The sequence below is a fragment of the Cydia fagiglandana genome, chromosome 4 (genome assembly GCF_963556715.1).
Source record: "Cydia fagiglandana chromosome 4, ilCydFagi1.1, whole genome shotgun sequence".
Taxonomy (NCBI): domain Eukaryota; kingdom Metazoa; phylum Arthropoda; class Insecta; order Lepidoptera; family Tortricidae; genus Cydia; species Cydia fagiglandana.
Genome location: NC_085935.1, coordinates 15,694,464 through 15,719,928, shown reverse-complemented (window position 1 = coordinate 15,719,928; position 25,465 = coordinate 15,694,464). Strand labels below are relative to the sequence as shown.

The following is a 25,465-nucleotide window of genomic DNA, read 5'->3' as shown; positions in this document are numbered from 1 at the left end:
CATTTGACTATAAATTTCACTTGAATGACATTTTGTCTCACTCAGTGAGCAAAATGCGATTTTGCTCACTCATACTGTGAGACAAAATGACTCAGTGAGCAAAATCGCATTTTGCTCACTGTTTTTAAGAAGCAAAGTACCCTTGTTCGAGCTGCTGAGGTGAAAAATATATATGTACGAACATTGCTTGTGTAAAATATTTCTATGATATTTATATTTCTTGCACCATTTTTGAGAAAAGCACTATATATGACTCGGCTGGAAGGCTACTTGCTGGCTTCGGATTCAATTAAACGGACTCCCAAGGTCGTCCGTTTAAAACGAATCCTCAGCCTGCAAGTAGCTACTTCCGAGCCTCGACAATAATGTACTATTGTTTACTCCGAAATCAAGCAATGTTACTATCCGGTATCCGGTCGGATAGTAGGTCACTATTCGGTATCTGGCCGGATAGTAAGTAACCGGATATCCGGTGCATCTTTAAAAATTTAACGGCTTCTGTGCCGCTCCCTATAGTTTATGCACGTTCCCTATGCCCGGCACTAAGAATTAAAATTCATCAATTTATTTTCAATCATAACGACGGTTAAATATCGATATATGAAGTTAGAAAATCGGTCATAAATTATTACGGTACGTTTTAAACGGTGCCCCCGGCCGGCAGGAACGAGGTGTACTTCAGGTGGGGCGGCGGCACGGTGGTGGTGTGGCTGCAGAACGCGGCGGGGTTCGCGCGCTGGGGGCCCACGGACGAGCGCGTGGAGGCGCTGCTCGACGCCTGGCGCCCGCGCGCCAAGCTGCGCTCCCCGCCGCCGCCGCCGCCGCCGCGCGCCGCGCCCGACGCCGCTCCCCCCGCCGCCCCCGCGCCCGCGCCCGCTCCCGCCGGCGCCCCCGCCGCGCCGCCCGACAAGCGCCCCAACGACAAGGTGTAGCCGCGCCCCGCGCTTCGAGCCCGATGTTCACCGACGACCTGCCGACTTGCCCGGACACATCATTAATTGATTCATTCTTAAGGGGCCCTGCGATTTTGCGCTCGGATGTCCAAATTTGAAATCTGAAATAAACGAATGGTGAAATGCTCCTCCGTAAAATTATAGGTACGATCCCGAATGTGCGCGGTTGGACGTTTGCGCGCCGCGGCCGGTCCGAGGAGCTCGCGATAGGAAAGTATCGAAAGCGAAAAGCTAGCCAAAATACCGTAGGAAATTTAAGGGATCTATTATTGAATCGAATATAATTTATCCTTGCGATGAATTTACTCGGCTCGATACACATTCTAAAATCAGTTTTGACGCGTATGAACCTTAAAACTACCACGATACGGTTGCTTTTTAAAAGACATTGTTACCTTGCCACTTAGCTAATACGGAAGCTAACCGCTCCCACAAAAGCGACGATGACTTAAGGCGAGATTCCACCAGTGTGCTGCACTGTACGACACAAGCATATTTAGTACAAAAATGCTTGTACCGTACAGTACTGCACACTGGTGGAATCCCGCCTTTATGTTTAACAGTTTTAAAAATCATTTTAAAACATCATATACTATACCTTATTTCGGCTAGTTTTTTTAGGTCATACAAACTATCAATCGTCGTTGTTTGCCAGACATTTGAAGGGGTCGGGAAAGAACTAAGACATTAAAATACGAGTCAAAAATATCCCAATATAATATACTGATGTAGATATACAGGGTGTAATTTTTTACGTGATACAAAATATGTTTATCTAACTCCATAAACAACTAGCAATTGAATGCTCCTACTCTCGTTGAAATCAGACAATTTTTTTTTTTAATTTTTTTATTTTTTTTCGTGATATTTTTTGGACTTTTAAAGGATATTATGATATTAAAACAGCTTTATAAGATATTTAAAATGTAAAGTGAACTAAATTACTTTTCAAAGTAGCATAAATCACAAAAAATGTTTAATGACTTGTGATTTACGCTACTTTGAAAAGTAATTTAATTCACTTTACATTTTAAAGCTGTTTTAATATCATAATATCCTTTAAAAGTACAAAAAATATCACGAAAAAAATAAAAAAATTAAAAATAAAATTGTCTGATTTCAACGAGAGTAGGAGCATTCAATTGCTAGTTGTTTATGGAGTTAGAAAAACATATTTTGTATCAAGTAAAAAATTACACCCTGTAGAGGAGACTGCTCCTTTGTCACACTGCCGCGCTAAACATATCTGTCCAACTTTATTAGATAAAGAAAATCGGTTGTATACCTTGATCTCATACGAAATACGATCAATAATTTAATATTAATGAGTTTTATAATCTAGTTCCTCCTCATTCACGCGGCATCGTTATTAGCGCCATTTAATAAAGTAAATTGATATCAAATTAAATTTGGCGAAGCGGGCTAACTAATTAACTCTAGTTAGCTATATCTCAAAAACAAATGAATTTTGAAAAATGTATTGTTTTGTTTATGTGTATATGTTTGTAATCAATTTTGATGTGAGATACCGCTATGAGGGCAGTAGAGCCAAGAAAAGTCTGCAACGATTTTGATAACACACGCAGTGCAAGTGTTATTTAAAAAAATGAAACTTATGTGAAATTACTATGCATAGATTTGTCGCTTAACTTCAAACTCGGGTAACTCGGGTTATATCCATTCGACCCTCTCAGCAAATATCTACCCCCTTTTCATTATACCAAAATCGCAATCAGACAGATGTATTTACCCGACTTTGAAGTTAAGAGACGTAAAGTCAAAGAAAACTTGTAGATGGCGCTGTACGATCGAGTAGCATTTTTTTCAGCACCATCTATTTCAGCTGCGTTTCACTAAAAGTTTCGTTAAATGTAATTAATTTTGGGCAACTTCCGCTGACCCCTTCATCTGCGTAGTATATTTGTGTAGGGTTGTCAAAAATGTGTTCTCTCGGATTAGGAAAGATGCTATAATATGTTTCTAAGTGTATGCGGGTGATAGGTGGCGACGAAATGCCAATTTCGCTTATTATCTTTGATATTGTACACAAAATAAATAATTGACAGAATCTGATTGCGTCACTTTGTAGAGATTACCTACAAAATCGAGTGTATGTGTTTTGTACATAATGATAAATTTGTATCATGTATATACATATTATTTAGTTGTAAAGATAATTTCGATTATCATTTTTTTTTAATTATTTTAAGAGCCACATCTCTGTTGTATAGTTCGATAAATATATTGTTTTGATTGTTCATCATTATATTTTTGAAAAAAAAAGTTTTTTTATTTTTAAAGCCCCCCTATAACTTCTTTTAAAATGTATGAAACACAAGTAATAAAAGTGAAGTCATTGATTGCCTCATCATCATCATCATCATCTCAGCCTATATACGTCCCACTGCTGGGACTGGGATTGATTGCCTAGTAGTAGATAAAAATGTTTGGCTGGTTAGTTGTAGACCCAGTCCACCTGCTAATGTAATCCTAGGCTTGGCGGGAGCTTAAAGAGTAGCAACTTTACGTAATTTAGCCCTCTTTGGGGAGCCTTGTAGGATGGTTGGTATTCATTTATTACGTAAGTTTAACCACCTCCCACCCCTATGTAAGAAAAAATAAGAATAGGCCGATCTCCTCACAGAAATAAGAATAAATACCTCTTTAATGTGTTCTGTGGATCTCCTCCTCCCCTTTATTACGTAAGAATCTAAAGGAAGAAATGAATTTACGTTTGGTTTGTATTAGAGTTTATTTTTCAAAATAAAACATTTTGGAATGTTTATTCGTACCTACTAAGCTATTGGAGCCGGACTAAGATAACTCTGCGCCATGTTTGATTGCGTATACCTAGTTATTCGCTACGTGCACGACTGTCACGCAACCTAGCGTCCGCAAATCTAGCGGAAAACGTCAATTCAGTACGTCTTAGATAATTTTTAAGAAAAAAAGCGGCCAAGTGCGAGTCGGACTCGCCCATGAAGGGTTCCGTAACAGCAAGTAACAATAAAATTGGGGTTTACGGTTTATGACGTATTAAAAAAAACTACTTACCAAATCTTGTTCAAACCAATTTTCGGTGGAAGTTTGCATGGTAATGTACATCATATATTTTTTTTAGGTTTATCATTCTCTTATTTTAGAAATTACAGGGGGGAGGACACACATTTTACCACTTTGGAAGTGTCTTTCGCACAAATTCAGTTTAGAAGAAAATGATATTAGAAACCTCAATGTCATTTTTGAAGACCTATCCATAGATAACCCACACGTATGGGATTGATGAAAAAAAAATTTTTGGGTTTCAGTTGTATGTATGGGGAACCCTAAAAATTTATTGTTTTTTTTCTATTTTTGTATGAAAATATTAATGCGGTTCACAGAATACATCTACTCACCAAGTTTCAACAGTATAGGGCTTATACTTTCGGAAAAAAGTGGCTGTGACATACGGACGGACAGACAGACAGACATGACGAATCTATAAGGGTTCCGTTTTTTTGCCATTTGGCTACGGAACCCTAAAAACCTACTTCTATGGGCGCCGGTGAAAGATTATTGTAGATGGTGCCCTATGTGGAAAAGGAGGTAAAACCACCCACTTTTCTATTAGAATTTCGCTTCTGTAAGGGTCGTAGTCCTAGCCTAACCCAATCCACTCCTCTGATAGCAGTTCGGTTCTGTGAGGATCGCAGTTCGAACCTAATCAAACCCACTTTTCAAGTAGCATTTCGTTTCTGTAAGGCTCGCAGTTCTAACCTAACCCTTGTTCGGTTCTGTGAGGATTGCAGTTCAAACCTAACCCACTTAACGGCGCATGTTAGTTCCAATTTTCACCACCTCATGCGCTGCGATCGCTTTACCTTCCCCCACTATGTACTTCGCACATAGCCAATAGTGTGGAAGTATTATTTTTTACGTCATAATTTCATAGAAATTTAAAAAAATAGCAACTTTGTCATCTTAGGGTGGTAGGTATTCCACCTTTCCAATTTCTTTGTCCAATATGTATTGCGTCTCACATTATGCTTCAATGAGCGAGTGAGACGCACTGACATTGGAAAAGAAATTAAAACAGGTGGAATACCACCTTTACGTAAGAACTTTGGTAAGAACTATGAAAGCCCGCTCCCGGCTATGTTCGACCTATGTCCCGCCTAAATCGTCTTACGTAATAAATGAATAGGGCCTAATGTTTGAGAGGAGTAGATGGTGGTTAATTTTAATACTTTAGTTTTGAATGTAATAAATGATGGGTTAATTCATCTCATCAATAATATTTGGGAATAAATTATAAACAACTTAGGGAAAAAAATGTATAATTCAGTGTAATTATGTCGCTAACAATATTGAAAGTGACGCCCTAAAATATAGGCGGATTTCTAAGTGACTTAAAAATATGGTTTCCGCTTTCCACATTACGCTAATACTTCAAGTTCATAAGCCAAGTCTCGCTCGCATACTAAAACAAAACACTTTACAGAAATAAATATGAACATGTTCTTGCGTCATTTTAAGAATAAAGGCAAAAGCCATTACAAATATGTTTTTTTTTTCTTAACGAGCTTGTACTTGGCAGCAATCTACTGATTTAAGGCGTGACATTTGGGTTGTTAAAGTACAAATAAGGACACATTTATTGTACAAGATGTAGAAGTTAGATCAATTCTAATTAAAGCACCACGCACATTCCAAAGCCAAAATAAGTTTTTAACACCGAAATGTAGTCAAGTATAAAATCTCAAACAATAAAATTTATTTTTGGTTGTCACTAATTTGAGATTTTTAACTTGATTATACTGTAACGACACGATAGTAAGCACCTACTACTTCCAAGTAGTAGTTATATCCTATTTGTTCCGAACTTTGACATTAAATATATATTTTGGTACGAAACGTTGAGATCTTAACTCAGCTTTTATATTCATATTTTACATGTCACACCTAAATCTACGGTCTACACCCTATACCAGAAATATCTGTAACTATACCTAAATAAAATTGATTACTTCTAAAATTCATAAATTTTCTGTAAATCTGAATTAAGAGTGACTAAGTAACATGTAAACCAAAATAGGTTTAAGCAGTGTAATTGTAAAAGAAGAAAAAGAAATGCCACTCTAGTAAATGCGGCAACCAAAACCAATGATTGCAACGGCCGGGAAGTCGGGAATTGCTTGAAGAGTACGAAAATTAAGGTAACGGTGGTGCAAGATTCTGGAAGAAAATTACCTAATTATACCTAGTCAAGCAATCCCTGGTCCTGTCGAGGTATGTTGTGCTTTTCTCGAAAAATACACGGAAAATAACAATGAAAATTATAACTCCTGTCCAAATCTTTATAAAATCCATTGCAGACATCAACACTCAAACTTATTAATTTCATAATTACTGATTAGGGAGTTGAAAAACTACGGTAGGTTCCGTGCATGCTTGAGAAAAGATAATAGAAATATACATATTCAAAATATTTCGATAAAGCATTTAGTTGAAAGGAATATGCGCCTCTCGCTGGCCAGCAGGAGGAATAAGCCTGCAGGATGCAGTTATATGTTAGTGAGGCAAAAAAAATGAGCTGCCTCTAAATCTAACGTACGTACTTATCCAAGCCACGTGAGCCCACAACCTATTCTTGGACTATCTAATTTGACACGTCAAAAATATACATATGGACGGCCACCAAAGCGAGCGATAGCAACATATTCGCGATGGTCCCCTAGGGGGTCACTAAATACCGTCTTAGGGCTCACGAGGCTTATAGCGTTTGGCACGGACAGAAAAAAGGAGTTACAATGAAAAAGAACAGTTACGCGCTATCACACCGATGCGGTTTCCGTACGTCACTTCGATGTGCAGGCGAGACAACGCTATGCATGTCATAGCGATGTCCCGCTCGCACCGCGGCAACCGCATTCGCATGAAGACTGGCAAACTGAAACATTTGCAGATTTATATATGCTAAGATAATGATAAAGTATAATTAAAATAAAAACATTATAAAGCTATAGGGCCAATTATAGACGGTCAAGCAAATCTTGTCAGTAGAAAAAGGCGCGAAATTCAAATTTTCTATGAGACGATCTCCCTTCGCGCCCACATTTTTCAATTTTGCCGCCTTTTTCTACTGACAAGATCTGCTTGACCAAGTATAGATCCACACTCGCGAACGGGCCCGAGCAAGAGTAGTCATCCGTTTCACGAAACAACAGAAAATCTTTAAAAATATTGGTGAAACGGGAAAATACTCATGCTTCGGGCCCGATAGCAAGTGTCTAAATCTAATTGGCCCTTATATTAAATCTTACATCACATTTATATAAACATTACAATTTTGACACTTATATAGAAGATTCCAGAAAATAAAGCTACCGCTACAACCTCCTCTACAAAATACCATACCTCACTATATTACCATCATCCACCTTCAAAGTACAGTCAGCAGCAGAAGTTGCTAACCGGGCAAGGTGTTCAAAATGACATTGACACACTCTTATTCTCTTAATAAAAAAGTCGCGTTAAAATCATTTTGAACACCTCGCCCGCTTTGCAACTTCTGTACTGACTGTACACCGAAAATACTTGTATATTTCGTTGAATCCCCAAAGTCAACTTAAAATGTAGAACGAACTCAAGAGTTATCATGTATTGTTACAATTAACTTATGAGTAAAATAAGCAATACATTTTTAAGTGTAGATCCCCATCCATTGCAAAAATAATTGCCCATGTGTGTTGATAAAATTAAGTGTAACGTTAACAATATTGTTAATCTTTAAAGTAGGAGTTATACATATAAGAGGTGCACATCTTACTTATTAACATTGAACAACTTTGAAAATCATTATTTAATTATACTCTTCATCTTCGTCCATAGCAAAATCAACGCCAGAGTCGACCGCGCAAACTGGGCTGTGAAAGAAAATTGTATTTATAAATAATTCTGACCCACGACATACATTACTTGATTACTTCAAGCGGAGGCATGGTATGTCTCCTAACTAGTAACTAATGGCGAGGCATCTATGTACGTATAGAACTCAACTCCTACTTGGTTTGCTTAAGTTGAGACATTTTAGCATTTTATCCTATAAGTAGGTCTCAAAATAAATGCCATATATTCTTTCAGGTCGCTTCAATAGAGACGGTTTTTTTAAGTAAAAGGTTATTCATAATGGTTATCTACTTTTGGAGAACAATTTCCTGAGTAACTTTGTGAAAGTGTGTAGACTTTTTGAAGTCAAATCAAGCCCGATAACGATATAACGATATTTGCGGTAAGTCCGCTGATTCCCATACCTACTTGACATGTTGTGTGGTCGATAAATGGAACAATACCAGAACAAGGTCGAATTAAATTTTCCCTAATATACCTATCATGAATTTTCCCCCTCTAGGTTTAAAAATACTAATCAAGTGAATAGTAATTAATGTTATCATTCAATTCACAAACCTCATAGCTCTGCAAGTGAAAAAAACAATCCGTTTGAGCTTCTTGTTGTAGAAGAAGTAGTTGAAGACCCAGAGGCAGCCGGGCTCGCCAAAGGGGTCGCTGGCCAGGTCGGGGCTGTAGCTATAGATGCGGCACTCGGGCAGCGCCACTTCCTCGTCGACGGCGGCCCACAGCGCCGCGCGCAGCCCGCGCCAGCGCGCGCCGCCCACCGGCGACAGCGCGCCGTCCACCGCCCCCTGCACCCAGCTCAGCGACGGCTCCGCACTGAACTCGCTGCTCTGTTCATAATAAACATCCTCTTATTTACAACTCCAAGAATACTTACATTTATCTACAAGTCTAGATTCTTGCAGCTTATCTTCTTCCTGGCGTTATCCCGGCATTTTGCCACGGCTCACGGGAGCCTGAGGTCCACTTGACAACTAATCCCATGATTTGACGTAGGCACTAGCTTTTACGAAAGCGACTGCCATCTGACCTTCCAACCCAGAGGGGACACTAGGCCTTATTGGGATTAGTCCGGTTTTCTCACGATGTTTTCCTTCACCGAAAAGCGACTAGCAAATATCAAATGATATTTCGTACATAAGTTCCGAAAAACTCCAATGAGTTGGGGTTTGAACCCGCGACCTCCGGATTGAAAGTCGCACGCTCTTACCGCTAGGCCACCAGCGCTTTTGTAGATTCTTACAGCTTATATGCATACAAAATATTGATGGAGACTTGAGGAGAAAATTGTATTCGCGACAGAAAGTGAATTCACTTAAAAAAAAAAACTGGTCAAGTGCGAGTCGGACTCGCGTTTCAAGGGTTCCGTACATCACACAATTTTCAAATTTTTTTTTTGTAAGTGAAACGTGACGTGAGTGAAACGTCTTGAAAAACCCGAATGGGTCAATCAAAAACCAGATGTAACATGAAGTTTTCTGGCGTGGTGGCTTATATCTCTACATCTCTGAAGATTAAATGCCGAACAATAATACAAGTGTCCAAATGCGTAGAGCTGAAAACTCGAGCGTCCGACGGGTCGCGCTTCCGACAACTTCCGAAAGTGTTTTAAAAGCGAAGGCCGAAGAGAGATAATACCTACAGGAGGGTGGTCAAAGTACAAGGAGGTTTTGGGATAATACTGAGCTACTTTTAGTACGGGACCAACCCCGAAATCGCGAAAAAAGAAGTATCCTCCCATAGAAAACGGACCAGCCAAAATGTATGAAACAGCCAAATTTTTCTTCGCGATTTCAGGGTTGCACGTTGGCAACGGGAATACACTTAGTTTATTTTTTAGCCACCCTGTATACCTAGTGCTTTTTAAAACACGTAACAATAGTATAAATCAATCAGTACAGTCAGCAGCAGCAGTTGCTAAGCGGGCGAGTGGTTTAAAATGATCTGGACGCGACTTTATAGTTAAGACAATAAGAGCATGTGAAGGTAATTTTGAACACCTCGCCCGGTTAGCAACTTCTGCTGTTGACTGTACTACAAGTACCATTGCGGCTAATTGCCAGATACAGCCTAATAGTCGCATTTTTTGTCTTCAGTCCGACTTACGCTTGAAGCTAAAGGCACGCCTCTTTGGGACGCTTCGGGCCGTCGGCCTTATGCGGATATCGGCCTAGGGCCTTCGCAATAGCTGTCTACATCTAGGGTGACCAGATACAAATTTCAAAAGTCCTGACAAAATTCCTGATTTTCGGCCGAAATTCCTGACATGAGCTGTCGCGGTCGCGGCGGGTGGCGAGGTGGCGGTTTCTACGTTATAACAGTGCGCGTGTCGTGTCCTTAACATAGCGTCTAGTAGCAAACGCCCGAGACTATGTACTTTTACGGATGATTTACGAATTAAATATCCGTTACTGAAAGAAGGTAGAGAGCCGAGTGAAGTGTATTGTACTGTATACCATTTTATTGTTTTGTTTATTTGTCCTTCGGGAAACGGAAATGCCAAAATTCCTGACATTTCCCTTTTCCGGCCGCATTCCTGACATATGCCTAAAATTCCTGACATGTCAGGAAAATTCCTGACGTCTGGTCACCCTATCTACATCACGTTGCACTTAAACCATTGCGGCTGTGTCCCTAAAAAAACGTTAACCGCATTTTCGTTCTTAAATCCGACTCACGCTTGACTCTAGATTTCTAATAGGTTTTCCTGTCATCTTTAGGTAAAGGACTATTAGGTGTATTTTTTTCAGAATTTTAGACTCAGTAGTTTCGGAGATAGAGGGGGGGGAATGGTCATTTTTTGTCTATTTTCTTGAATAACTTCTAAATTTTTTATCGTATATTTATAAGAAAAATATATTTGAGATTCTCAAAATGAGCTCTTTCGTTTGATATGTAACACGATATAGTTTTCAAAACTTTGTTTTTTAATTTAATCGTTTACCCCCCAAAAGTAGCCCCTATGTTTAAAATTCATTTGTTGACGTCACATATCCGTCTTTGGGTCACAGACTAACATATGTGTACCAAATTTCAACTTAATTGGTCCGGTAGTTTCGGAGCAAATTGGCTGTGACAGACGGACAGACAGACGCACGAGTGATCCTATAAGGGTTCCGTTTTTTCCTTTTGAGGTACGGAACCCTAAAAAGAGTGTCTATTTAAACAATCTCAATTGAAAACCCCTTATCTTTTAAACAAAAGGTATTGTTTATTTTATGCAGTGGCTATTCTAGGTACTGACTCCATCTAAGTGAAGGAACAAGTAAGTCCTTTTAATTTTTAATATCCTATTTATAGGGTTCAAATTCTGTAACAGCTCATTGGGAGATAATCATAACATTTGTTATCTCCAAATTTTTTTTGGATGAAGATGATTTGAGGATGGTTTGGGAATGCTGCCAGGACCAGCGATTGACAGCCCAGCTTCCAGATGGGCGTCCCTACACTACATCTAGATATAAAATTTCTAATTACCTTTGCCATTGAAAAATCATAATCTGGAAAGGCAGAATTCAGTGTTGCAATTAAATAGAAGAGTGTCTTCCGTGAGATGGTGTCGCACAGCACACCATCCTCATCCCCAGACAAGCTCCGACTGCAACATTACAGAACAACAATCAATTTAATAATATCACATTTATACTCTGTGTAGCACACCAAAATCTAGTGTTATTTATTTTATTTATTTAAGCCATTATTTTTCCTTAAATAGTGTTAAAATCTAGTGTCATTGTACTTTTTTCTTAATTATGTGTATTTTGGATACATGTAAAAAAAATCATGAAGTATCAGAGATAAGTAGATTACATTTTGCTCTATTATAAATAATTTAGAAAGACTAAAAAATAAAAAGTACATGTTTTTAACATTCTTATTATATTTTGTGTTATTAATAATTTATATTTTATATGCAATAATTTTTAATATTAATAATTTATTTTAACAGTTAAACAGCAGGTTCTTAGCATGGTGCCCTCTGCATCTGTGGTAAATTGTAAATTAGAAGTACATATTAGAAATTACATTACATATATGACTATTGAAAAGCCTATGTTAGAAAAATTCCATGTTTTCTACTTCTGTGACTATTCTCGAATATCATAAACAAACATTCAAAATAGTTTTACTCATAACAGGTTCAAGAAACTTCACTTTGAATACAAACAGATAGCAGTCAGATAAGGCTCATTAACACAACACAACCAATAATAACAATTAAGTTTTTACACTATTTAATTTTAGTACTGAGTGTGCAAGATAATTATAAAATAGTTTTTTTATGGTTATATTAATTACATTTAATACTCTCAAGAGCAATGAAAACAGGTCGCTCTGTATTGACAATTTAATAAAACACAGCCTGTTTCTATTACTTTTGAGTGTATTGCAATACCAATCCATGTAAACACCATTTGTCAAACATTTCCTTTATAAACAAAATAATCCGGAAGAGATACCTATACATGACCCCTTCAGGTGGAGACAGGGCTTGTAGGTCACGGGAGGTCTCTCCATCAGCAGTGAATCGTTTGTAGAAAGCTTTCTCAGTTCCAGCCATCTTGCAACTGTAGCTCTCTACGCGGCTCTGAACAGCGCTATCACCGTTCAGGATTGACAGGGCGCTACTCAACGCCTCCAGGCGACCACTCTCCAAGAGTTTCATTTTTTCAGTTTCTCTACTAACTACGCAACAAGACTTTACCCACACAAACTTCTTGCTATTGAAACTGTAAAATTATTCGTGCAGCTGGGTGCACTACTTCTGTACATAGCCGACGGGTGTATGAATATTCCTTTTCTTTTGGAATGAAGAAGCTTCACACTCGGAATCAGATTCGTCTTCTGTTCTTCTTCAGCGCTGATGGAATGCGGGTACATCACAAATAAGAAAAGAAAGTTTAGTTTACAAATCGCTATATAACGAAGCAAAAGTATTTTTAGCTTGTTATGAGTTGGGTCAAGCAAGATCGCGTCCACTTCACTTCACTTGTCCTACAAAAACTGAACAAACACTATTTTGTGCTAGAGATCAAAATCCATAGAAGACATCGTCGTAAAATATCACTGGTAATGTTATTTTAAGTTATTTACACGAAACAATTAACACTTAGCAATTTTTACACAAATTTACAAACAAAGAAGGAAAATAGAAATTGTTGATTTCGCAGCCATCAAACGAGTATAGACAAGACCACACAACACACAAGACTAATAGCCGTAACACAATACCGTACCTGCTCTGGGTCGCGGTGCGGTGCGGTAGTGTGTTAGGGTTATAAGACTAAAATAGAAAAAAAATTGTCTATGGTTACTGTTTGAGTACAAGATTTAACCGTTTCTTTACTAAATCGTTGGAAATAAATTATGAAATGAAAATACGGCTGAGAGATGTCAAATGTGCAGTCCGAATCGGCATTAGCGCCATTCGATTTTGACATTCGCCGCTGCATATTTTTGTTTATGTGACGGTTTACAAATTTACATGTATTTGTAATTTGTGCATAGCTGGAGAAATCCCTCGCTTATTAATATAAATAATTAATTATCAAGTTTAAAATTAGTAACTGAAGATAGACGATAGATTCGCTACCATCAACTAAGATTTTAAGGTTTTGTATTTTACTTATTTCCGTGGTTTAGTCCATAGAGGTTCTTAGAAGTTGCGCTTGCGTATCTAGTACGGTTCGGGGAAAACCCTAAAATGTCTGAACCACCACCGATCGGGTAAGTCGACCTTTTAAGAAATAACGCCTTGTTTAATAATGTAGTAGTTCTATATAATCAAGTCTGCTTTTTTATCCTGAATTCTAGATGTATTACTTACTTAATTTCAAATAAAACTTAGCCTCAAATAGGGCTGCCAGCTACAACCCCTATCCTAAACTAAAAATAAAACTAACTAAAAATAAAAAAAAACTGATAGTCCGTGGCCCAGGCGCAAATATGGTTGGTCTTTGCAATCCCATGTTAGCTGCCGCTCCATTGACGGGTTGAAAAAAATATAGTCATCACATCCCAAAAGAAAGTATGACAGCTGATAGTTCTAGATGAATAAAAACATATAATAATTTTATTTTTAGTGAGTATAACAGGATGAGTTTGGAAGGAATATTCTTTTTACATAAACAATTTGCTATATTTGGTGGTTATCAGTGCCATACAGTGAAAAGCCCGTACAATTTTTATGTTAGCATCTTTTTAAAAATTGTACAAAAATAATTTTATTATGTGTGATTAAATAATTTATCTCGCAAATATGTTTATGATTATTGTTTTAATTTTTGCTATTTTATTTCATGTGTTACACAAGTACTGAACCTGCTGCTAAAAGAGCCCGCATTGATGATGATGACAATCATGAAGTGGACCAAAATGATGATGTAAGAGTTTATTGGCATTATGTATACCTACTGATATTCATTCTTATTTCTCCGTCTTGGGAAAAAATATAACAGACTATTTTATGACAAAGTGACTTTTGAATTTTCTTACCTTACCTTATATTTGAATCAGAAAAGGAAAGGTGTGTATAGTAACATATTTTTTCTCAACTATAACTATATATAAATAAAAATATTTGCTACATAACAAGAACTACCTATACAATGACAAAACAAATTATAATTTTATAATGAATTAACTCTTGACATTTTTCCCCTGGACTCTTCAAATACACTCAAGAGTCAATGCGTGATCTTGATGATCTTGTATAAAATTTCCAAATGAGGTGACCTATTTTTCTTCACAACTGTATTTATTTAATTCAAGCTTATTTTTGCAGATTGAAATGTGTGCAGATGAGCCGACCATTTTGGAAATTCTGAACAGAGATGTCCTGAGCATTATATTGGACAAATTGAGTACTCTGGAGATTTTGCGTACAATAACAGTTAGCAAGAAGTGGCGTAATGCAATTTTGGAATATTTGGAAGGTACTTTCACCATTTATATTCATAATTTAATTTTCAGTCTCTGATTTTCCTTGATTCCCAACTGAAACAAAAGACATATCTTAAGCAAAATTTTACATCTGCTATATACCTAAGTAAAAATATGCCAGTGCTCTGTCAGTGGTATAATAAAATATCATAAGAAGATAATACCCAGTTATTACATGTGCTAAAAAAGCTTTTGTAACGATGGGAGTATGTACCACCTTCATCTCTGCATCCTGAAGATGCCTTGTTAGAGCAAAGCAAAAACATTAATTGTTGAACCGAGTGTCAATTTTATATAAAATTTAATACTACCTAAATAGACTTGAGCAGTACTGGCAGACCTCTAGCAAAGCTTCATTTGTTTTGACTAATTTGTGTAAATTATCTATTTCAGGTTCACATTATTGCTTCGAACACTACTATTTGCGTAGGTTACATTTTGTGCCCCGTCTCCTTGGCTTAGTAAGCACCAATGACGTGCGTGGTAGTCGCTCCACGCCATTTGACCTTGAAGATTCCCGACATATCCGAACTAAAATCAGGGAGTTAGGCCCAGGCATCGTCAGGATTATATGCGATTGCCTTAACGAGAACAGCTTGAAAACTATTACCCAGAACTGTCCTAATTTAAAAGAACTGATGGTAAGTACCTACCTAATTGTAGAATGTAGGTATACCAAGGTCACCAAATGCTCTACCTTTAAATTTGATACTAAAAGTTTTTCATGGAAAGCAAATTTGAATTTAGGGACCTAAATTAATAGTGTCTAAGTTTCGGTTTCGTTACGCTTCGGCCGAAACAGATTGCCTACCGCGAACACCGAAGTTGGCAAGTTGCGGGCATCTTTCTCTTTTACCCCAACGTAGGCGTAATTAGAATGACTCAGAACGCCCGCAATTTGCGAACTTCTAATCCGAATACTCGGTATTGGTTGGACACTAAAACTAAACGACTGTCTTAACTGACCACTGGTGGACCTTATGTCTTTCCAATAAGGTATACGAATTGTTAGCTTAGACCAGCGGTCGGCAACCTTTTAGCACATAGCAGTTAACGAAGTGGATGCGGGCCGCACTGATGTGTTAAAATGTCTGATGAAGTCATAAATATTTGAATATTTATGACTTTATCAGACATTTTCATTTGTCAATATTACATACAAAATTGCCAGGGAGGCTCGCGGGCCGCAAGTGAGAGGTTCGCGGGCCACTGGTTGCCGACCGCTGGCTTAGACGAAAGTGGATGATCGCTTCTCCCTACAAACGTAGTTCCCGTTTTCCTCATTATGGAGAATATTCTTATAGAATTTTATGTAGAAATATATTAAACAGCTATGCAGGGGCATAGCCTGCCGATACGAAGGGTCGTTTGACTTTTTTTTTATTATTATAAGAGTTATGAGAAAAAAAATCGGCAAAATCAAAACGAAGGGCCATAGATATGGGCATACTATATCACGGGTTAATAATTTAATATACATCAATTTGTGTAAAAATATTTAGAGAGAGAATGAGGACTACGTTTGTATGGAGAAGCAACCCTTTCCTCTTAACAAAGTCGATTATGATACTTATTTAAAAAAAGAAAAGAAAATTGTTTTTTTATTTTAACAAAAAGAGCTATTCCAAATATTCGCCTTTAAATAATTACCTACTTCTAAGTTTTCAAACATAGCAGAACATGTTATGTATGTTTTGGTATTCATAATCAATTATATTAAATTATTTGTAGGTAGTTGCAATGCAAGAACATACTTCCCACCAGCCATATATACGGATTGAAACACGACAGGTACTGTAATAGACACTTTGTTGCTTATTGATAAATAATTGTAGGTATTAACTTTTGGACGCCAATGACCGATATATCCGCACCGCAGGTTCAACGCCAAAGACCGATTAATCGGTCACAGACCACAGAGCAACATAGACCTACATGCATATTCATAAAGTTCAATTTCAGCTTAGAGTGCTCACTCCTTCATTATGTAGCGCTTTCGGGCTAATATTTAACCAGTTGTATGGAGTGAGCACTCTAAAGCTTACTTATTTCCAGACATAGAAGTTTTTGTGGTAAAATAAAGTGATTGACGAACTGAAATATCGACATGTCTGTTATCGATGTTACCTTAACGTTATGTACTTAGATATTTATTACCTATACATTTTATAAGAAGACAGCTACCGCGAAATACACAACACGTTCGATATCTGCTTTTCTTTTCATATAATTATTTTTGGCACTGAAGTTTATGTTTTAATTGGGGTGTAGTGGGCAGTGTCGGATCCACCCAGCCGGACTATTGGCGGGGGACTAACTAGTTAAAATCACTGATGCCCATGAACTCTCAGCAGTGGCTCCTCGTAGCTGTCTGCACGCAGCTGCCACATCCCCGCATAGTGCATAGTGTCTGCTTCGGCGGAGTAGCAGTCCACCACCGGTGGCGAGGCAGCTAGGCAATTGTGGATGGCCTGAAGGGTAGCGATAGGAGACCTGTTATCGCTACCTAGATACTGCATCTCTACCTCTCTCCGATCGTAGCGGCTATCCGTTCCATTGGAACCATGATTGGAACAAAAGAGGTAGGGACAAGAGGGTGCGTCTGTGCTTGCGCGTGCACTTACGCACCATAATATATCCTGCGCAACGGACTGTTTATCAGCTACACTCTAATAATACGAGTTAAAAAATTGCCTACTCCAGAGCACACAGTCGCTGTGGCCGAAATCGGTCAGGAGAACATCATCATCAACATCATCGTGTTTTATTTTTAAGTACCTACTAAATACATGTTAAAGAAATTATGTAGCGCTTGGTAATTGATTTGCATTATTGAAATTTCTCGGTAAAAGTACCTAAAGCAAGTAGAAATTAGAATTTTAAGTATTAATACTGGAGTCAGTTATGAAACGCTGCCATACATGACCCAAAATTTTTTTATTAAGCTATGAGCTTCATCACATCTGATATTTGAGTAATTCTAAGCATTTCTAGCCTGAAGTGGGGGGGAGGGTGGGGTACAAAGACGGCCGCCATCCGTCATCTTTAAAAAAAATCTACTCTGATCCTGGTGGGTACTAGGGCAAGTTTGGTATCATTTTCGTATAAACCAAAGACGTAGAATTCATTGCTGATATTTGTTTTTTCAATTTCATAGTAATATTACAAGAAAAACGTAAAAAGGTGAAAAATTTGGTTGGAGATTTTTGCTACGCGGAGCCGAAACTACAAAAGATAGAAAGTTGAAATTTGCACACTAGATTACATTTATAAAGTGTACAAGAGATAAGAAGCGATTTTGAGAAATTCAACCCCTAAGGGGTTTAAAAAGGGGATGAAAGTTTGTATGGGGTTCAAGTTTTATTTTAAGCTAGGAATTTGAAACTTCGTAAAACGATATATTACTAAAATACAAGAAAACTAATTTCAGCGTTTTTGAAAATTCATCCCCTAAGGTGGTGAAAAAGGAGTTGAAAGTTTGTATGGATATCAAAAAAATTTTCGAACGCGGGACTTGAATCTTTGTATTTGGGGATATTATTAAAAGACAGGAAAAGTAATTTCAGCGTTTTGTAAAATTCATCCCCTAACAGGGTTAAAAAGGGGTTGAAAGTTTGAATCCATTACAAATCCGAGTAGACACACATTTCTTATTGCCTCCCAGGCTTGAAATGCTTAGAATTACTCAAGGAACATATGTGATGAAGCTCATAGCTTAATAAAAAAATTTTGGGTCAACTTTATAACTGCTTCCGCTATAATGTATGACTTTATCGATAACAGATTTATCGATGTTTCATTTTCTCAAACACTCGTTTATGCCACAAAAACTTCTGTCTGCTTATTTCTCTTGAGAAATTTAATAAATAAGTAATTTAATGCCTTAAAACAGGCTCAGAAGCTAATAGAAAGCATGTCATTAGGTACAATGTATTCATTCCAGTTTCCCATCAACTCAAATGGTTTTCGTAGGTATAAATACCTACTGTATATTACATTATTAATTTATTTTTTAATTGATTCAAATTTGTTCTTTTAATAGTGTGAACTGCTGTCGTTTACCGAGGAGGTCCGGCAATGCTTGCACGAGTTGCAGTTGAAACGTGTCATGTTCATTGATTGCAAGACCGTAAGTGTAGTCGAGACTGTCCCTCCACATTTGGAAATGCGTCGCTACGCGTAATAGTTCAACTTCTATGAAATTATCGCAAACAAGCGAGTTCGCCACATGGACGCACCTTGAGAATTAGGTTCTAGTTCGTAACTCACATAACTATTAGGTTATATAGACCGACCGCTTAAATGAGTCCTCGCCTGCGCGGTACGGGGGCGACGGGGTAGGGTGACGTGTTGGCAGGGAAGGTGCGGGCGGCAGGCGTACGGCGCCCGCACCTATAATTAATAAGGGGCGGTGTATAATTAGTAGCTTAGTAGCATGATATGGTTAATACAACTATTACCAGACTGTGTCAAGATCTCTAGGTCATGAAACTCATGAAAATATTGCTTGTAAACAATATTTTTGTTGATGCGACCTCTTAACCGCTCTATTTTATATAAATCGCAATATTAAACAATCACAACGAATGGAGTTTTAACGCAGTTATCACATTGATGCAAGATTCACACGCCACTTCGGTGAAGCCAACAGAGCGGCGCGGCGGCGGAAGACTGCCTAACCTTTATGTTGTCGTGTAAAGCGGTCGGTGGCGGTCAATAGGTTAAATATTACTCTCAATATCGCAGTACAATATTAAAAATATTTACTTATTTCAGATCACCGATGAATATGTCAGCGAATTTCTTAAGGGCGACTCAATCGAAGAATTAATAGTCACCCGTAGTGCATCAATGGAAGGAAATTGTTTGTCCTGTCTGAGCCAGAAGAAGGAAAATAACTTGAAATCCCTCCGTCTAGTCGGGTGCGGGTTGGAGTACTTGGAGCCCGCCGTCACTGACCACCTGACCAAGCTTACAACGCTCGACCTAAGCAACAACTCTTTAGAATTACTACCAGATCTACCCCCGTTGTTGGACAAGATTACCAATTTGGAATATCTATTTTTGAATTGCTATCCTTATGCGAGCTTGAGCAAGGTATTTGAGGAGTCCCTCGGTCGGCTCGGCCGTTTGAAACACCTCAGTCTGTGTTGGAACGATAACGTGAGCGACGAGTGGCTGGCGGCCGTGGCGCGAGGATCCCCGGGGCTGCAAACCTTGGACATCGAGACTAAAAGTAAGCGCACTTTGTAGGGAATGCGAATCGGTAAAAAAATATATTTCCTAGCACTTTGTAACTACAGTACTATTAAGGTTTAAATTAGAATGCACTTTCGGGGTATGTGACATGTGACTTGCCTCTGAATGATTAATGAAGGTGGACAAATTGGAAATTTATTTGGATTTTCGGGAAAACATTACGTATTATGCAACTAAATAGGTAATATTGTGTTAGATACACAGAGAGCGTGTGCATTTTAACCTTTTGAACGCCACACGGCAATTGACGTCAACGCAAAATCGTGACAACGACGCCAAAGACGACATTTGACGTGGATCGTTTTTTGATGAAAATCTACTGAAAAACACCCCACTTTTAGGTTGGCATTATTTATTCACAATACAAAATTTTACCCCCGTGGCGTCAGTGGCACGGCAAATAGATGCGCCGTTTGGCGTTCAAAAGGTTAATATTAATCTATCTGCGTCTCCTACAGGTACATATATATATCGCTCCGAAAAAACATAAATCCGAATAGTTAAAAGTCTGACAAGATTATATTTCGCCATGTTGCAGATTTTAAGTGATGGGGTCAATGCGGGAACACAGGCTCAGTCGCTAAAATATCGCTCCATATTGTAGCACTCTCGTGTGTTAGAATAACCTTTGCTCGTCCATTTGAATTTTTTCGGTTCCTAGATGTTTCTGTTGATTGTATTAGTAGGGAAGCAAATATAGCCTCTCGTGTTGAAATTAGGTTGAGAGAGCCACTGTTCCCGCCTTGAGCCTATTATTTATGTTACTGGCAAGGAGCAATAAGTACTTACTCCTTGACAACAGACGTTGAAAGTTATTGTATTTCACTGATGTAAACAAAAAGAAAATATGCCGCAAATATAAACAATTTTACCACAAATATGTGAAGTAATGCCCAATCCTCCAGAGTCCCTGAGGCCTGTATAAAGGATTACCTAAATCCAAATGGAATTTTAGTTCCAAATTCAAAACTGCAATAATGACAAGGGGGACTCAGGAGGATATAAATGATGCCCAAAGAGGCAAGTAACGTTTACGTAAAAAAAGACGAACGATTGCGTAGCATTCCGTTAAACAATGTTTGGAAACTGTTTACCTTATGGAAATATTGGAAATTATCATTCTGGGTTCTTTTAAAGATAAAACGCCTGTCGCAGCTTCCGGGTACCGTCTGGACCGCGCTACGATTACGGCGGCGGGCATACTCGCGCTGTGCCGCGCCGCGCCCGGCCTCGAGCACCTCGGCCTCGCCGGCAACGGGGACGTCACCGACGCCACGGTGGCCGACATAGCGGCCGCCTGCCCCAAGCTCGAGGTTATAGGACTGTTATTATATTACCCTACGACTACATCGACTAAACCATGCTCTCCTGCACGGCTAGCACATGATGGACGCGACAGTCGACAGGCGAGAAAATGCCTCGACATAGAGCTCTTTCGTGAATCGGTAGCATAAGATCCGCGACAACCCGCTGTCTCGGTGTTTCCGATTATTTTTGTACCGATTCAGTGTTGCAACAAAAGAATAGTTTGTTCCATGTATAAATGGCCACCCCGGCTAAGTCGCGCGCGGGATGGCTCTCTCTCGTGGAACTCTTTTCTCGATGGGCGAACTTATGCTACCAAAATCGAGGAATTGACAGATCGAGGTAGAAATTTGTGACGGGCGACTGATGGTTCTCGCGGCGCGAGTTATCTCGCGTGTAATCATGTGCCAGCCGTGCTGAAAGTTCGAAACGAGACGCGTTTGGACGCTACCGATGCCACGGTGGCCGCTATTGTAGCCGCCTGGCAACAGAGGGCTGTTATATACACAGTGAAATAGAAACGTTTGGTCGTCACTGACGCGACCGTGGGTGCCATGGTAACCGCCTGTCCCAAGCTTGGGGTAACCTCAACCTAACATAGGTTAGTCAGTACTGTCCGTGACCCTGATGCCTACGAAACAGGAGGTCCTGGGTTCACCTACGTACGTGTTAAGCTTTTAATCTGATTCGTTAACTTACGTGTTATCTTTTACTTCCAGTCTGTGGACTTGCGCGGGTGTGCGCAGATAGCGCAGAACATCGACATTTTGAAGGCGCTGGCGGCGGCGCAGCGCCAGGTGGGGCCGCTGCGGCTGCGGCTCGCGCGCACCGCTGCCAACACATACCAGGTAATGATAACGTCAAGTCTAAACTTCCTTATATACCTACTTAAATGTTGTTTTACTATTCTATCTATTATCAAAGTCAAAGTAGTAGGTAGGTGGTAGAATGTTCGCGATCCCGGACGCCTCACCAAACGGCATGTTGTGGTAAACCCCGGTGTGGGTTTAGTGCGTTGGCTTTATTCTGTCCCTCTTTCTCAGTGGAAAAAGCCGGGACGTGAGGTGAGACACCCACATTTATACGTCCCCCCCCCCTCAAAATGAGCTCACCTCCGGCCAGGGTGACGATGCTTAACAGCAACACCCATAAAAATAAAAGCTTCCAAACGGAGTCGGTTCATATTTTATATTTAACTGCATAGATATTTTAATTTTTCAAAACCAATAACTAGAATTAGACCACGCATAACCCCCTGGCTATAAAGCTGGATCCGTATTACTTGTTTCCATACGCAAATAATCCTGTTATTATCCTTTAGTGTTTGTTTTCAGACACAGGCACCGCAAGGACTGATTTTTGACTTCGTAGACGCTCCGAGGCTGTTCAGATTAGTGTAAAAAAATACACAGGAAACTGTTTCAGGGAATTATCCTAATTTAAGTTATTATTAAGTTATATTCCAAAGTAGAAAGTCGATTTCCGAATTGATACTATGCTATTCGTTTCATAATAATTTGATATCATTGTTGACAGTCTCAATCGACAAGCTAGCTACCTCAATAAAATGGCGTACCTATAATCGCAGATGCATTTAATGCTCATTTTATTATATCCTTTTCATTATATGATTACTTTCATTAAGTAAGTGCAACGCTATGTGATTTTTATAAACATATTTTTATTATCTAGATATCTAAGTGTTAGCCATATTAGATATATTGCCTAACTGATTTGTTAAATTTTTTTATGAATGAATGTCGTTACAGAAATACATAAGCTCTATATGTAAAATGGACTTTTATTAAAAAAAAGTGTTTAAAAAATTAATACTTTTAGCCATCTGCCCGACTGGTTGCTAAAAAGCTACGCGACATCAAGTTTTTTCACTCGTAAAAAACGTACGTGTAGGTATGTACAGATCCCATACAATTAGAAAAATATATGAAAATACAATCTTGTTCGGAAACAAATCAAATATTTTGATTTGTTTTTTCAGTGGTCACACTACTACCGGCTTCCGCCACTGGCGAGCTTTGTCACTTTTTCTAAAATTACATTATATTTTCTATATATACATCTATTTAGTTTATAATTTATATACGCAAATAATTTGAACACGCTGTCCGACCTGTGATGAATTGTGACTAAAAGAGAGAAAAACGTAGTTTATAATAATTGGGTAGGTAAAGTTTTTTGAAGATAGGCAAATTATATTTTTTCCCGGTAGTATTCATTATAGCGATCACGGAAATGCAGCTCTTTTATTTTTATATCATTTTATTGATTAAATATAATTTTTTAAATGATCGATATGACGTTTGTGAGGTGAAATGGCAGACTCGAGTAATTAATTCCTTTGCGCGCAGTAAATGGGACGAGATAGAAAAAAAAATCGATCTCAACTGTCAGTGTCATTCTTGGAAAATAACTTGCAAATAATTGGAAAATAATGGTCGGACGAAACATTTGTGTTTTCTTGTAATTGGATGTCGGTGTGATTTCTAGAATAAGTATTTTTAACGTCCCTAGCACGATCAACACGGATATTTGGATAATGATAACGATTGCTTTCGACTACTTGGCACTGCTTCTTGGAGAACATTTTCATTAACGCCTTCACCACGACTCTTGGACTGCTACACGAGTCATTTTGGATCTCAGTATCAACACAATAGATGGAGACGGACGATCCCGGAAACGTTCGAATGGAAATAGAATTTTACAAAGATGAACTCAAAAGTGCGTCGTACCGTCTTGTAGGAAGTACAGACGTTACTTTCCAAATTCAGCGTATTTGAGCACACCAAAGTCTTTAACAGCGATTCGGTGCCAAGCTTTGAAGATATATTGGCCAAAATGGTAACTTATACGTTTGTGAGGACTATATAAACGTGATTGTTGTATTATACAAACATAATGATTAAGATTGTAATAGTCTTATAACTAGGTCGTTATTGGCTATTATATATGGGCTCGGCATTCTCGGCAAGGTGTTCACAATATCTGAACACGCACGCCCTGATAATAGAGGCGTGTTCAGATATTTATGAGCACCCTAGCTGCACCAATATATCTGATGGCGACTGTACTTTAGAAAACTTATAATATAAATCCAAAATAATATAATATAAATCCAGTAAATTTCGTTTCGTTTTATTTTAAAATCCACAAATTATTATCCTTAAGCATTAACATTACAACAGTATATAGAATCACGCTGTGTGGCGTGCCCTTGAAGAGAGTTGAGAGGTTCAAATATGGTCAATATCCCCTCAACTGTGGGAGAGCCTTTCAGGCGGTCATAAAATTGGCGGTTCATCTGTGGCTCAACCTGCCAGGTTCGCATAATTCGCGCCTAAACTTAAGGTAAAATATCAGTGAAACATATGTTTAACTCGCTCTGACATATTTAATCGTGGAGTGAATGAAGCAAGACAGCTAGCAAGCGAACATTTGAATGTTCAACGGTTGAAAAAGTCGTTAACTTTCGTCAGTCAAAAACAGCCACTGTGACGAGTAGGATGTTACGTGTTTTTATAGTAAAATTGTGGATTTTTATGGTGAAACCGTTAATAAGCTGAGGAAATGTCAGTAAACTTTTGTTAATATTATGTTTGGGTGTGTTTTAAGAATAATATAAGTGCTAAAGGTGTGAAAAAATGGCATGCCAAGTCATAGCCGAAATTTTCTTACTCGGTTTCTTATTATTTGTATAAGTTTTACTATGTCTCAAAACAATCATAATATGTCGTAGTTCATATAGATTATATTAAGTACAATGAAATTAGTTTAAAATCTGTTTAAAGTGAATAATAGCTATCAAACTAAATAACGGTCGGCTCATAACCTCTCGGGCTGTCGCAACAGACTGGACGAGCACCTGCCAGGCTGTCGCCACAGACGGCGCTGTCATGTTACTAACGCACGTTTGCATAGCATGGACATTCCACTTACTAACTAATTCTACGATACTTCTCTTTCCACATAGGCTATAATAACACAGCTCAGCGCAACTGTAATGAGTGCGAGCAAGGGCTGGACATTTAATTTGTAAAATTATAGTTTGATCCATGAAGTCTGACGAGTATAAAAAATTTAATATAAAT

At 38.4% G+C, this 25,465-nt stretch overlaps 2 protein-coding genes and 1 long non-coding RNA gene across 4 annotated transcripts; 2 read left to right on the top strand and 1 right to left on the bottom strand.

Moving 5' to 3' along the window:
- The first annotated feature begins 1,025 nt into the window (after positions 1 to 1,025).
- Positions 1,026 to 3,213, top strand: LOC134664154 (uncharacterized). Its single transcript, XR_010098218.1, has 2 exons — positions 1,026 to 1,696; positions 2,165 to 3,213. It is a non-coding gene; the product is annotated as an uncharacterized LOC134664154 (long non-coding RNA).
- Positions 3,214 to 5,259: 2,046 nt separating this feature from the next.
- Positions 5,260 to 13,044, bottom strand: LOC134663904 (repressor of RNA polymerase III transcription MAF1 homolog). The gene is made up of 4 exons (XM_063520445.1): positions 12,311 to 13,044; positions 11,328 to 11,448; positions 8,403 to 8,680; positions 5,260 to 7,861 (listed from the first exon to the last, which is right to left on the bottom strand). The coding sequence occupies exons 1-4, from the start codon at positions 12,514 to 12,516 to the stop codon at positions 7,798 to 7,800; spliced, it is 669 nt and encodes a 222-aa protein (XP_063376515.1). The 5' UTR covers positions 12,517 to 13,044; the 3' UTR covers positions 5,260 to 7,797.
- Positions 13,045 to 13,325: 281 nt separating this feature from the next.
- LOC134663867 (uncharacterized) lies at positions 13,326 to 22,854 on the top strand. 2 transcript variants are annotated; one of them, XM_063520389.1, is made up of 10 exons: positions 13,326 to 13,577; positions 14,164 to 14,233; positions 14,635 to 14,785; positions 15,186 to 15,433; positions 16,524 to 16,583; positions 18,835 to 18,921; positions 19,569 to 20,028; positions 21,207 to 21,364; positions 22,076 to 22,204; positions 22,691 to 22,854. In XM_063520389.1, the coding sequence occupies exons 1-10, from the start codon at positions 13,555 to 13,557 to the stop codon at positions 22,754 to 22,756; spliced, it is 1,452 nt and encodes a 483-aa protein (XP_063376459.1). In that variant the 5' UTR covers positions 13,326 to 13,554; the 3' UTR covers positions 22,757 to 22,854. The 2 variants fall into 2 exon arrangements, with proteins under 2 accessions (XP_063376459.1, XP_063376460.1); XM_063520390.1 differs by lacking the exon at positions 14,164 to 14,233 and having other exon boundaries at positions 13,512 to 13,577; positions 22,691 to 22,845.
- Positions 22,855 to 25,465: the final 2,611 nt, after the last annotated feature.